This window comes from Primulina tabacum, chromosome 10 (genome assembly GCF_025594145.1).
Source record: "Primulina tabacum isolate GXHZ01 chromosome 10, ASM2559414v2, whole genome shotgun sequence".
NCBI lineage: Eukaryota > Viridiplantae > Streptophyta > Magnoliopsida > Lamiales > Gesneriaceae > Primulina > Primulina tabacum.
In genome coordinates, this window is record NC_134559.1 from 13,702,761 (window position 1) to 13,715,858 (window position 13,098).

General features: G+C 39.7%; 1 protein-coding gene across 1 annotated transcript; it reads left to right on the forward strand.

Moving 5' to 3' along the window:
• The first annotated feature begins 11,124 nt into the window (after nucleotides 1-11,124).
• LOC142504930 (uncharacterized) lies at nucleotides 11,125-12,732 on the forward strand. Its single transcript, XM_075617768.1, has 3 exons — nucleotides 11,125-11,139; nucleotides 11,210-11,841; nucleotides 11,991-12,732. The coding sequence occupies exons 1-3, from the start codon at nucleotides 11,125-11,127 to the stop codon at nucleotides 12,730-12,732; spliced, it is 1,389 nt and encodes a 462-aa protein (XP_075473883.1).
• Nucleotides 12,733-13,098: the final 366 nt, after the last annotated feature.

A 13,098-nucleotide genomic window follows, 5' to 3' on the forward strand; every position in this document is an offset into this window, starting at 1 on the left:
ACAAGCAACGATTTGTGATATTCACCTCTAAGCGATTAACACTTAGCAACAAATATCAACGATAAGAACAAATGAATTTCATACGAACCTTCAAATAACTTGTTTTGACAATCCGTACGAAAACAATCGACAAACGCCACAAAGATGCAATCTTTGATAAGTTTGATTTTGTGAAGAACAAAGCTAAAATAGCCTTGAATATTGAGAGAAATCTCCAATAATATGTTTTAAAAGTCTGAATGTCCATCCTTCATTGATACAATGCATATATATTCAATAAAATAAGAAAAAGTAGTGTAAAAAGTCATCAAAAGAGTTGGCAACAAAGTTTTACACGGAACTGCGCGCGGTAGCGCGCGATTTCGCGCGGTGGCGCGCCATGTTCTGCACATTCCAGCCGGGTGCGCGCGGCAGCGCCGAAACACGCGCGGGGGCGCGCCATGTTATGCCCCGTGCGAGCGGCAGCGCCGAAACACGCGCGATGGCACGCGGGCGGGGCGCGCGGCTGCGCCGGTTCATGCGCGCATGCGCGGCTGCGCCGCTTCTGGCGCGGGGCGCGCGTGCTGCTGTCCTCATGGTCTTTTAGCACTTGAATTACATTCCAAACACTTCCATCATTGTGTCCATGTTCCTCAAACTCCTCTAATTTAGACACCCCATTTGTTGAACTTCCTTGGTAGCTCATCATGAATCCTTGAAGTGCTTCTTTAAACTTCTTGCTACGTCCCCTCGTTATAGGTCCTTCAGACAACTCCAACGACTCCCATGCTTTCTTTGGTGCTTCACCAACCACGTTTGCATCACAAGTGGTTCTGGAGGATTCGTTGTTTGTACCGACGCATCAAATCGAGAATTAGGTTGTGTATAGATGCAGCATAGCAGATTTGAGGCCTATGGCTCTCGTCAGTTGAAACCGCATGAGTCTAAGTATCTTGTACATGACTTGGAATTGGCTGCTATAGTTTTTGCTCTCAAGATTTGGTGACATTATTTGTTTGGGGGGGCAATTTGTAATTTATTCCGATTACAAAAGCTTGAAGTATCTGTTCTCTCAGTCAGATCTGAATATGAGACAAAGACATCGGATGGATCTTTTGAAAGATTATGATTGTGAAATCCAGTATCATCCGGGAAAAGTGAATGTCATTGCCGATGCTTTGAGTCGTAAGGTTGTTGATGTTAATTTATCCTTGATTCGTGTTTCTAAGTTTCGAGAGGATATTTGCACTTCTGGGTTGGATTTTCAAATCCAAGGTAATGTTGTTTCTGTATCTCAGATTTCTGTTGAGCCAGGGTTGATTCATATTGTAAAGTCAGCTCAGAAAACTGATGATCGAGTTCTAAAATCTTATGAGTTAGTATCATAGATAAAATTCTTGAATATAAAAATAGTAGAAAGAATATGAGATGCTCATATGATGAGTATCATGAAACTCATATTTGCAATACTGTATATTCTAAAACTTCCTAGTCGATTCAGCCGCCGCTAAGAAGGATATATGCCGCCCGAGTTTGAGACTAGTTGATAAGTGCATTTTGTGCACTTATATTATCCTTATAATTCATATAGATTGTTAGTTTTCTAGGGCAGAATTATGCATTTTTGTTATCTTTGGTGTGATTGCAGGAATTTAGGTACGACTACGACATGGGTGTGAAAATGAACTTAAATGGCGCTTAGGAGAAGAAGTGTGAGCAAATCAAGCATTGAGGGCAGTGAGACCCGCGCATATGCGCCACTAATTGCGCGCATATGCGCGCGAGACATGAGGCGAGACCAGAGAACCTCGCACATATGCGTGATAAGTGCAAGATTTGCACTTAAATTATATTAGAATCCATTTTGAATTATGCTTATTTCGAACAGAATGATGCGGTTTTGGTTTGTTTTCGTTGTCATTTCAGAAATGGAGAAAATAGTGGGCACGAAGCCAAGTAAATGCAAGAAAACAAAGCCGAGGAGCATGGCAGTGGACCGAAGTGCGCGCGCACAGATGAAGCACGAAGATACAGAGGCGCGCGCGCGGTCGCGCTACTTCACGCGCCACCGTGCGCGCAGACACGAGCCACCAGGCAGAAGCTCGCGTGCGGCCGCGCGACTTCACGTGCAACCGCGCGCGCCGAGCGTCTAGAAAACTATAAATTGCGTATCCTAGGTCAGAAACGGGAGAGAGCCGCCGTGGGAGAATAGAACACGCACGAACTACCACCTTGGGAAAGAAAAGACGCGAGAAACCGAAAGCACACACGAGACGAAGATTTGGGAAGCGAAGAACAATCACAAATACGAAGAACGACGGATCTGGGGACAGAGACGACACTTCGGATTTGTTATCTTTTCCTTCGCTTCTTTATTTTATTGTGTAGTGATGTTTAAAACTATGAATATGTCTTGTCTTCGCTTGGATTCCGTGATGAGCTAAATTTCCATTATAGAGGTTGACGTAGCTTTGTCTATACGATGATTTGACGTTGATATTTTGATGATTGAATTCCGTTTTTGTTTAATTGTGTTCTCTACATTTATTTCACTACAATTTACTGGCCATAAATTGTGTGTTGTCTGATTAATTCTACAACTTGGGAGAGAGACTAGGATTATAGATCATTAGAGACACATCGTTGAGTGTTTATATCGTTCGGAAGGCGTATAACTTTAGCGAGGCTTAGGTAAGAACATTGTTTGCATTTAGCAATTAAACTTAGATTTTTATTAGGAATAATTGAATCGAAATTTGATTGATACTATTTATTCGTCACTTGGGAAATGGGGAATAAAACACGTAAGTGTTCTTAGCCATTAAATAATAGGAATTCATGAAGTTAAATACAACCAGAAGAATTATCGTCGAAACTTAGTGAAATCATTCCTCTAGATATTCTCTCTCATAGTTATTTCTCCAGTCGGTGATCAAATTAATTCATTGTTTTCAATTAATTCGTTCAAACAAACCAATCTGGTTATTGATTATTCTAGATAAAGTCTTGACTATTTTAATTACAAGCATTGATATATATTTTATTTACACTCCTCGTGGGATCGACACTTGCACTGAAAAATACATTTTACTATAACTTGACGTCGTGCGCTTGCGAGCAATCAAGAAAACACGCAAAAAGTTTTTGACGCCGTTGCCGGGAAGTGTCAAAATTTGAATTTATATCAATATTGTTACCACTTAGTATAGATTTTAATTTAGAGCTTTTTGTTTTTTTTATTGATTGAGTTTTTCATTTTTTCCTGTTTGACAGTGCATGCTAAGATCGCAAAACCCTGACGTGCTTATTTTTGATCCGGAGATCGAAAGAACTGCGAGAAGATTAAGAAAAGCACGAAGAGAAGAGATAAAAGTAATGGCTGAACTCAGAGAGAATGACAGACACATCCCGCCAGAGGCTATACCTATCAGAGATCACTTCCAACCAGTGATCAACAATCATTATTCTGGCATTGCTCGAGGGACCATCAACGCCAATAATTTCGAGCTGAAGCGTGCTCTGATCAATATGGTTAAGCAAAATCAGTTTGCTAGAACTGCCACTGCTGATCCTCACATTCATTTGAGGACTTTCTTGGAGATAACGGATACGGTAAAAATTAATAATGTTACTGATGATATTATTAGACTGTGTTTGTTTCCGTTTTCTCTCGGGGATCAAGCAAGAGGATGGCTCCAATCGCTTCCCTTGGGAAGTATCACGACATGGCAGGAGCTGGCTACGAAATTTCTGGCAAAGTACTTTTGTAGGACCGAGTGCTTACCGCTTTACCAAAAGCTATAGCTAGTCGTAATGGTGCAACTCAAATCTTTTAAACCGCACAGCAGCTCAAGCACCACGGTTCGATCGCTCTACCAAGCAGGGACAATTATTGCACCCAACAATCTCCCTCCCAATAATTGCACTCTTTGCAATCAATGGGAATCGAACCCGTGACCTTGGCTCTGATACCAATTGTAGGACCGAGTGCTCACCGCTTTACCAAAAGCTATAGCTAGTGGTAATGATGCAACTCAAATCTTTTAAACCGCACAGCAGCTCAAGCACCACGGTTCGATCACTCTACCAAGTAGGGACAATTATTGCACCCAACAACTTCCCCCCTGCAAAGTCTGCACAGTTGAAGATTGAGATTAGCACGTTCAGGCAGACTGATTTTGAGCAATTTTATGAGGCATGGGAGAGATACAAGGAGCTGTTGAGGAAATGCCCGAACCATGGTTTTGAGGACTAGGTGCAAATTGAATTATTCTACAACGGTCTAAATGGGCAAACACGAAGGAACAGTGGATGCAGCAGCTGGTGGCACGATCTTTGTCAAATCTCCTGAGCAAGCCTATGACTTGCTTGAGCAGATGATTATAAATAGCTACTAGTGGCCGAATGAGAGATCTGGAGTGAAGAGGGCAGTTGGGGTTTATGCTGTGGATCCGATTACGTCACTCACTGCCCAAGTGTCTGCACTGACCACACAACTAGCGACTATGAATAAAGTGAGTACATCAAACACTGAGGGAGCATCGTTTGTTGTTGAAGAATCGCAAATTCCTGAAGAAGTGCAATACATCAACAACAAGAATTTTGGAAGTTGTGGAGGATATCGAGGTAACCCTTCCCCTAATACTTATCATCCGGGATTGAGAAATCATGAGAATTTTTTATATGCAAATAATAAAAATGTGTTGAATCCTCCACCGGGGTTCAATACATCAAATGGGGAACGGAAGCCATCATTTGAGGACTTGGTCGGGACATTCGTTTTTGAATCTGGTAAGAGGATGGCTAGGACTGAGTCTAGGCTTGACAACCTAGAGACCCACATGGCAAGTATTGGTGCGACCTTGAAAATCCTTGAATCGAAAGTGGGGCAGATAACAAAGCAACTCACGTCTCAACCGTCAGACGCAGTCCAAAAGACTGTAGATCCAAATCTGAGAGAAGTGAATGCCATTTTTATACAGCATGAAGAGTTTGGTTTGGTATGCAGAGAAGAGAACGAGGCTGAACTCACACCTGTTCGGGATGAAAAGCCAACTCCAACCAAAAGAATTCGAGGTAAGAAATATGAGAGGTATGATTTAAATCAATGCATTGATATTTCTTTACTTCCCTACCCCAGAGATTTTTACAATTACAAGCTGAATTTCAAAAGAAAAAAGGTCTTGAAGATCTCAAGAACCTACATAATAATAATGAGTTTGCAGATAAGGTGGAAGGTGAATTTACCGAAGGAACACAAAGAAACCGTCCTCAGAAGTTGCTAGATCCCGGTGAATTTATTATGCCATGTGAAATAGGGGGTCATTTAGTGGATAAAGCTATCTGTGACTCAGGAGCGAGCGTGAATATAATACCAAGATCTCTCTACAAGAAACTTGGATTGAGCAGGATGAGGCCCACAGGACTAAGCTTACAGATGGCAGATAAATCGATCAGGACACCGTTGGGCATCGTGGAAGATGTTGAACTTCGGATCGACAAATTGAAGGTTTTAGCAGAGTTCGTGGTACTTGACATGGAGAATAGTCAGAACGTTCACGTCATTCTAGGACGACCATTATTGGCTACTGTTGGAGCCATCATTGACGTGAAACGAGGAAAGATGACCATGGAAGTTGAAGGTCAACTGGTGGCAATAAGAGCATCCAAGAAATCATACGACCCACCTTGAGCAGTGTAGTGACAGTCAAGCTAACGACGTTAAACTAAGCGCTGTGTGGGAGGCAACCCACAATTTTTATTTTTTAGCATTCATTTTGTTTTTATTATTTTATTTTATTTTACTCCCTTAGTTGTTAATTTTACCCACCACCAGATCTATCACCGCCGCAGCCCATGGACGAAGATGATGAAGATGCTGCGGACGACAACTTGAGCCCCGAGTTCTGACACTCGTGTGCGAGGTATGTGTTGTCGTGTTCTTTATTTCTATACATTGAGGACAATGCATACTTTAAGTTTGCGGGGGTGAATTTGCTTGCTTGTTAAAATTATTATTATTTTTTTTGTTGCTCAGTAGTTAAATTGATTTTTTTTTCTTTAGTTTTTTTTTTATTTTTTGCATGCTAGATTTGTTAGGAAGAGGCATGGATAAGTAAAATGTGTGACCGATGATGAAAATTGAATTGTGGTCCTGAAGTATATATGTGTTCATGATAACTTAGGAGTCACAATTATTTTGCACTGTCGTGTTTGTTGATACTATCGTTGTTTAGAGACAAGTTGCATGCCTGTGATGCTAAATAGACGATGGAGATCTGATTGTTGGTAATTCTTGCATGACATTGATTGACACTTTTGCAAACATAGAAATGATCTAGGCAATTTTTCACAATATCTTTGGCCCTATGTTTTTTGTTTACTGTCAATTGTAGCCCTTTGAGCTTCGAGTTAATTGAGATGCTCAAAATTTCTTTTGTACCTACCTCGTATATCATTTTTGGTTGAACAAATGCATGTGATTGGTTTATATGCGTTGACTAATGGATTGAAAGTAATCTAGAACTTGTTTGAGCAATTTTCGAGGTGAAATACGGATAATATGTGACATAGGAATGATTTAAGAAATCTTTGGAGCCGTTTTGAGCCTTCGAGCCTACCAAATGAACATGAAATATACCTAGTGTCCCATTTTGAGCCTACTAAAAATCAAGTGGTGTATGTCAATGACATACAATTAGCCCCCACTTGAATCTATTCTACATACCACAACGACTACCTAATGAAGCTTAGACACTTATTGTCCTACATAATTTTGAGAGAAATAAGTTCATGAGTGTTGTAATGATTCAAATACTCCTTGAAAAGAAAAGAAAAAGTTAAATGTGCTAAAAGGAGTTGAAAAGAGACAAAAAGAAAAAAAAAAGAATCAAAAGTGATGAAAAAGAAAGGAAAATATGGATGATGAAGGATATGATTGGGAAGAAAACAATAAAGTGATGGTGAATGAAATGAGGATGAGAATTATGAAAATTCAATTATTTCTCTCAAATCTTGATCTCCATACCTTTATTGTAGCCAAGAACCGTAGCCTAACGTTACAAGCCTACAAGACCTATTAACCTTGTCACATTTATCCAATATACGAGTGGAGAAAAGTTGTTCAAGTCAAGCCTATGGATACCTGAAAAACATTGTTATCAAGTATAGACTTTAATCACTTGCTTGCAAGCATCTTATTGTGTGATTTCATCTGTGGCGTACTTATGTTAACTATATTTCGAGCCAAATAATCACCGATAAAGTCCTATGTGATCTTTGAATGCGAATTTATATTTTGATGAAATGTGAGAAGCACAGAGCTGATGATTTCTTGAGTTTTTAAGGCGAATGGATATGACAACTCTATTTGATCATTCGATTGGGTAAATGAACATTGACATATCACACACGCACGTGACTCTTGAGAAATCGTGAATTACATGAAATTAGATAAGTCGAAGGTCAATATCACTTTTTGCATATCCATGACTATAGTCGTTAGCGTTAATTTGTTTCTTGATTGTTTGCTTTTATTTTATTTTGCTTCAAGATTGGGGTGTTTGATAAGTGCAAGATTTGCACTTAATTTATATTAGAATCCATTTTCAATTATGCTTGTTTCGAACAGAATTATGCGTTTTTGGTTTGTTTTTGTTGTCATTTCAGGAATGGAGAAAATAGTGGGCACGAAGCCAAGTAAATGGAAGAAAACAAAGCCGAGGAGCATGGCATTAGACAGAAGTGCGCGCGCGGCCGCGCCACTTTACGCGCAGCCGCGCGCGCACAGATGAAGCACGAAGATCCAGAGGCGCGCACGCGGTCGCGCCACTTAACGCACAACCGCGCGCGCAGACACGAGCCACAAAGCAGAAGCTCGCGCGCGGCTGCACGACTTCACGCGCAACCACGCGCGCCGAGCGTTAAAAAAACTATAAATTGCACATCCTAGGTCAGAAACGGGAGAGAGCCGCCGTGGGAGAATAGAACACGCACGAACTACCACATTGGGAAAGAAAAGACGCGAGAAACCGAAAGCACACACGAGACGAAGATTTGGGAAGCGAAGAACAATCACAAATACGAAGAACGACGGATCTGGGGACAGAGACGACACTTCGGATTTGTTATCTTTTCCTTCGCTTCTTTATTTTATTGTGTAGTGATGTTTAAAACTATGAATATGTCTTGTCTTCGCTTGGATTCCGTGATGAACTAAATTTCCATTCTAGAGGTTGACGTAGCTTTGTCTATACGATGATTTGACGTTGATATTTTGATGATTGAATTCCGTTTTTGTTTAATTGTGTTCTCTACATTTATTTCACTGCAATTTACGGGCCATAAATTGTGTGTTGTCTGATTAATTCTACAACTCGAGAGAGAGACTAGGATTATAGATCATTAGAGACACATCGTTGAATGTTTATATCGTTCAGAAGGCATATAACTTTAGCAGGGCTTAGGTAAGAACATTGTTTGCATTTATTAAATAAACTTAGATTTTTATTAGGAATAATTGAATCGAAGTTTGATTGATACTATTTATTCGTCACTTGGGAAATGGGGAATAAAACACGTAAGTGTTCTTAGCCATTAAATAATAAAAATTCATGAAGTTAAATACAACCAGAAGAATTATCGTAGAAACTTAGTGAAATCATTCCTCTAGATATTCTTTCTCATAGTTATTTCTCCATGCAGTGATCAAATTAATTCATTGTTTTCAATTAATTCGTTCAAAAAAACCAATCTGGTTATAGATTTTTCTAGATAAAGTCTTGATTATTTTAATTACAAGCATTGATATATATTTTATTTACAGTCCTCGTGGGATCCACACTTGCATTCAAAAATACATTTTACTATAACTTGACGTCGTGCACTTGCGAGCATTCATGAAAACACGCAACAATGCGCTGGACATGGGCGCGCATATGCGCGCGCGAAGCAATTCCGGATGAACAAAACAGAGGACTCCGCGCATGTGCACGGAGCAATGGCGCGCATGTGCGTGCAAGAAGAAAGCCAACACACAGAAGGACCCGCGCATATGCGCGAGTCTTGGTCGCGCATATGCGCGCGTCGCGATGTTCAAACTTAAATAGGTCAGTCGTGGACTTTGAAAAGGGTTCGAAAATTTCTTGACACAGCCAACATATATAGAGAAAAGGAGTGAAAAAGTGAGGGCCAATGGAGACGGAGCGCGAAGAATGGAGACGGAAGACGCTTAATCCAGACACGGAGATGCACTTTCAACTCTCTTCAACACGTTTCTAATTCGGTTCTTTACTTTTACGTTTTAATGATTACAAACAGGTTTTGTTGTGATCTAGATTTGAGTATGAACTAATTTTATTTTCTAGAAATTGACGTAGTCGAGGTCGAACCTATGTTTTTGACGTTTGAATTTTCATTGAATTAATTCATCGTGTTTATTTGTGATTTCTTGTCTTTAATGCTTTTGGATTACTGGCCAAAATTCGACTGATAAGATAATTGAGATCTAACACTCGAAAGAGGGGATTGAAATTAGGACATGGGAAATCACATCGTCAGAAGTTTATAACGTGCAAAAGACGTATAACTTTGGTGAATCCATAAGAGAACCTTGTTTGCATTTATTACGTGTTACATGATTTTGAATAGATGTATTAAAATTTTTAATAGGTAATACTGTTTTATTTATCATTTGAAAAAGAGAATAGAAAATATTGTGAGTTCTTGGTTAATAAATATGGTGCAAATTAATAATATGTTAGACGATTTTAATATAGCATAGGGGAGACTCGACGAAATCATCTCTCTAGAGTTCTTTACACACTGAATCTCGACTGTGTGCATAAGATTTACATAATTCGTTATTTTATTTGAATTGATTTAAAACCAACTCTTTGATTTTTCTAAATAAAGTTGAACTGTGGCAATTATGGTACTTAATATACAATTTTAAATAATTACTCTTCGTGGGATCGATATCTGTACTCATACCAGTACTAAAACTTGACACCATACACTTGCGGAAGTGGAAATATGCTACATGTTTTTGGCGCCGTTGCCAGGGAGTAAAGTATTTAATTGCATATTGATATCATTACTAAGTATTATTGATTTTTATTTAGACTTTATTTTATTTTATTTATTTTGTTAATCTATAATCTTTTCTGTTTTGCCGTGCATGCGAAGATATCAAAATCCCGACTTGCTGATTTTTTATCCGGAAATCGAAAGAATCGCCAGGACAGTAAGGAAAGCAAGGAGAGACGAAATTAGAGCAATGGCTGAAAACATAGATAATTAGAATGAGCTCCCAAGAGAGGTGCCAATCCGAGAACATTTCCGCCCAGTCATCAACGCTCACTACTCTGGAATAGCTCGCGGAACCATTGCTGCTAACAACTTCGAGCTATACCCGCACTCATTAACATGGTTCAACAGAACCAATTTGGAGGAGCAGCCACTACAGATCCCCATCTTCAGCTAAGAACTTTTCTAGAAATTACGGATACGGTAAAAATTAACGGTGTTTCTGATGAAATTATTCAATTTCGCCTGTTTCCATTTTCTCTCAGGGATCAAGCTAGGAGTTGGCTCCAATCTCTACCTCTGGGAAGTATTACTACATGGGCAGATTTGGTTATGAAGTTTCTATCAAAATATTTTCCTCCAGCCAAGTCTGCTTAGCTGAAAATAGATATCACCGACTTCAGGCAAAGAGAATTTGAGGTGTTATATGAGGCTTGGAGAGATACAAAAAATTACTCATGAAGTGTCCAAATCATGGATATGCAGAATGGGTGCAGATTGAGTTATTTTACAATGGTTTGGATGGACCAACTTGAGGGAATGTGGATGCAGCCGCCGGAGGTACTATTTTTTCTAAAACACCTGATGAGGCTTATGAATTGATTGAACAGATGACCATTAACAGTTATCAGTGGCCAAGTGAAAGATCTGGATCAAGGAAACCTGCTGGAGTGTATGCCGTAGATCCGATCACATCGCTTACTGCACAGGTTTCGACATTAACCACACAGATTGCAGCGATGAACAAAGTAGGCCAATCTACGTCTGATGTAGCACTGGTGACTGTCGAAGAAGATCCAGTTGTGGAGGAAGCTTAGTACATCAATAACAATCGTGGCTATGGAGGTTATCGAGGTAATCCCCCCTTAATACTTATCATCCAGGTTTTTGGAATCATGAGAATTTCTCTTATGCGAACAATAAGAATGTGTTGAATCCTCCACCGGGGTTCAATACACAGAAGGGGGAAGGAAAGCCATCTTTTGAGGATCTAGTCGGGACGTTTGTGGCTGAGTCTGGGAAAAGAATGGCGAGAACCGAGTCTCGTCTTGATAGCATGGAGACACACATGGGAAACATGGGTGCCACGATGAAATCCTTGGAAACACAGATTGGGCAACTAGCAAATGCTTTGAAAGATCAGAATAGAGGAAAGTTCCCAAGCAATACAGAGGTAAATCCTAGGGAGCAATGCAAAGCTGTCACACTAAGGAGTGGCAAGGAAATTGGAATCCCAGAGCCAGCTGAAGAGAATGTAGAGAGTCTTGTTGAGAGAGATGATGAAAAAGGTGTCAGTGTTGAAAATGACAAAGTAGAGGAACCTGAGAAAGTACTTAAACAACAGCCCTTACCAAAGGTGAATCTTCCATATCCACAAAGGTTCAAGAAGAAAGGATTAGATGATCAGTTTGCGAAGTTCCTAGAAATCTTCAAGAAAATACATATTAACATCCCATTTGCCGATGTATTGGAGCAAATGCCCAATTATTCTAAGTTCATCAAGGATGTGATGTCCAAGAAGAGGAAACTTCAAGAATTTGAGATTGTAACCAAAGAGTGCAGTGCCATACTCCAAAAGAAACTACTCAGAAACTCAAAGATCCAGGGAGTTTTACTATTCCTTGTGTTATTGGTGGTTCTAGAATAAATAGGGCCTTATGTGATTTAGGTGCCAGTATTAATTTAATGCCTTTTTCTATTTACAGGACCTTGGAGCTTGGTGAGGTGAAGCCTAGCACTATTACTTTGAAGCTGACGGATAGATCACTTACCTATCCACAGGGGATAGTAGAGGATGTGCTGGTAAAGGTAGACAAATTCATATTTCCTGCTGATTTTGTCATTTTAGATATGGAAGAAGACCAGGAGACTCCGCTTATCTTTGGAAGACCATTCTTGGTCACCGGAAAAGCTTTGATTGATGTGCACAAGGGCGAGCTCACATTGAGAGTAGGTGGAGAGAAAGTCACGTTCAACATCTACAACACCATCAGAGAACCAAATGAGGTAAGTACTTATAATAGCATTGATATCATTGATTCTTGTGTATCCCATGTTGGTGTAGGTAGGATGACGAAAGACTCTTTGGAGAGATGCTTGTTGGAGTCAGTTTCTACAGTGGATAAAGAGGACTGGGATGTGCGAGAGGAGCTACTTGCTCTCAATACGCTGCCTAAAGAAAAGATTGATGCCCAGCATGAAGAGTCACTTGAAGATGCAAGTAAAGATGTACCAAAAGCATCCCCAGCATTAAAGGATTTACCGAGTCACTTGTGCTATGCATTCCTAGACAAGAGTTCGTCCTATCCGGTAATCATCTCTTCTACTCTTACTATGGAAGAAAAGGATAAGTTGTTGAGAGTATTGAGAGAGTTTAAATCTGCTTTGGGATGGACAATTTCTAATATCAATGGGATTACACTGCTGTTTGTATGCATAAAATCTTGATGCATGAGTCCTATTCCCCCAATGTTGATCATCAGAGGAGGCTTAATCCAGCCATGAAAGAGGTTGTGAGAGCTGAGGTATTAAAATTGTTAAATGCTGGTGTTATTTATGCTATATCTGACAGTTCTTGCGTTTCACCAGTGCAAGTAGTGCCTAAAAAGGGGGGTATAATGATCGAGCAAAACTTGCACTGTGAAATCCTTAATAAAAATATGGTTTTATATGCTCAAAATTAATCGCAAGTGCACGATGTCAAGTAATAGTATAATGTACGTGAGTACGAGTATCGTTCCACTGAAGACTGTATTTGACAATTATTATTTTCAGTTATTAAATCTTTAGCAACGAAAAATTGGTTGATTGATT

Bases quoted from the DNA above. Each gene is read 5' to 3' on its own strand.
- LOC142504930 (XM_075617768.1), top strand. The intron at 11,842-11,990 runs GTGCAGTGCCAT...TTCTATTTACAG, and splicing joins TTTGAGATTGTAACCAAAGA to GACCTTGGAGCTTGGTGAGG.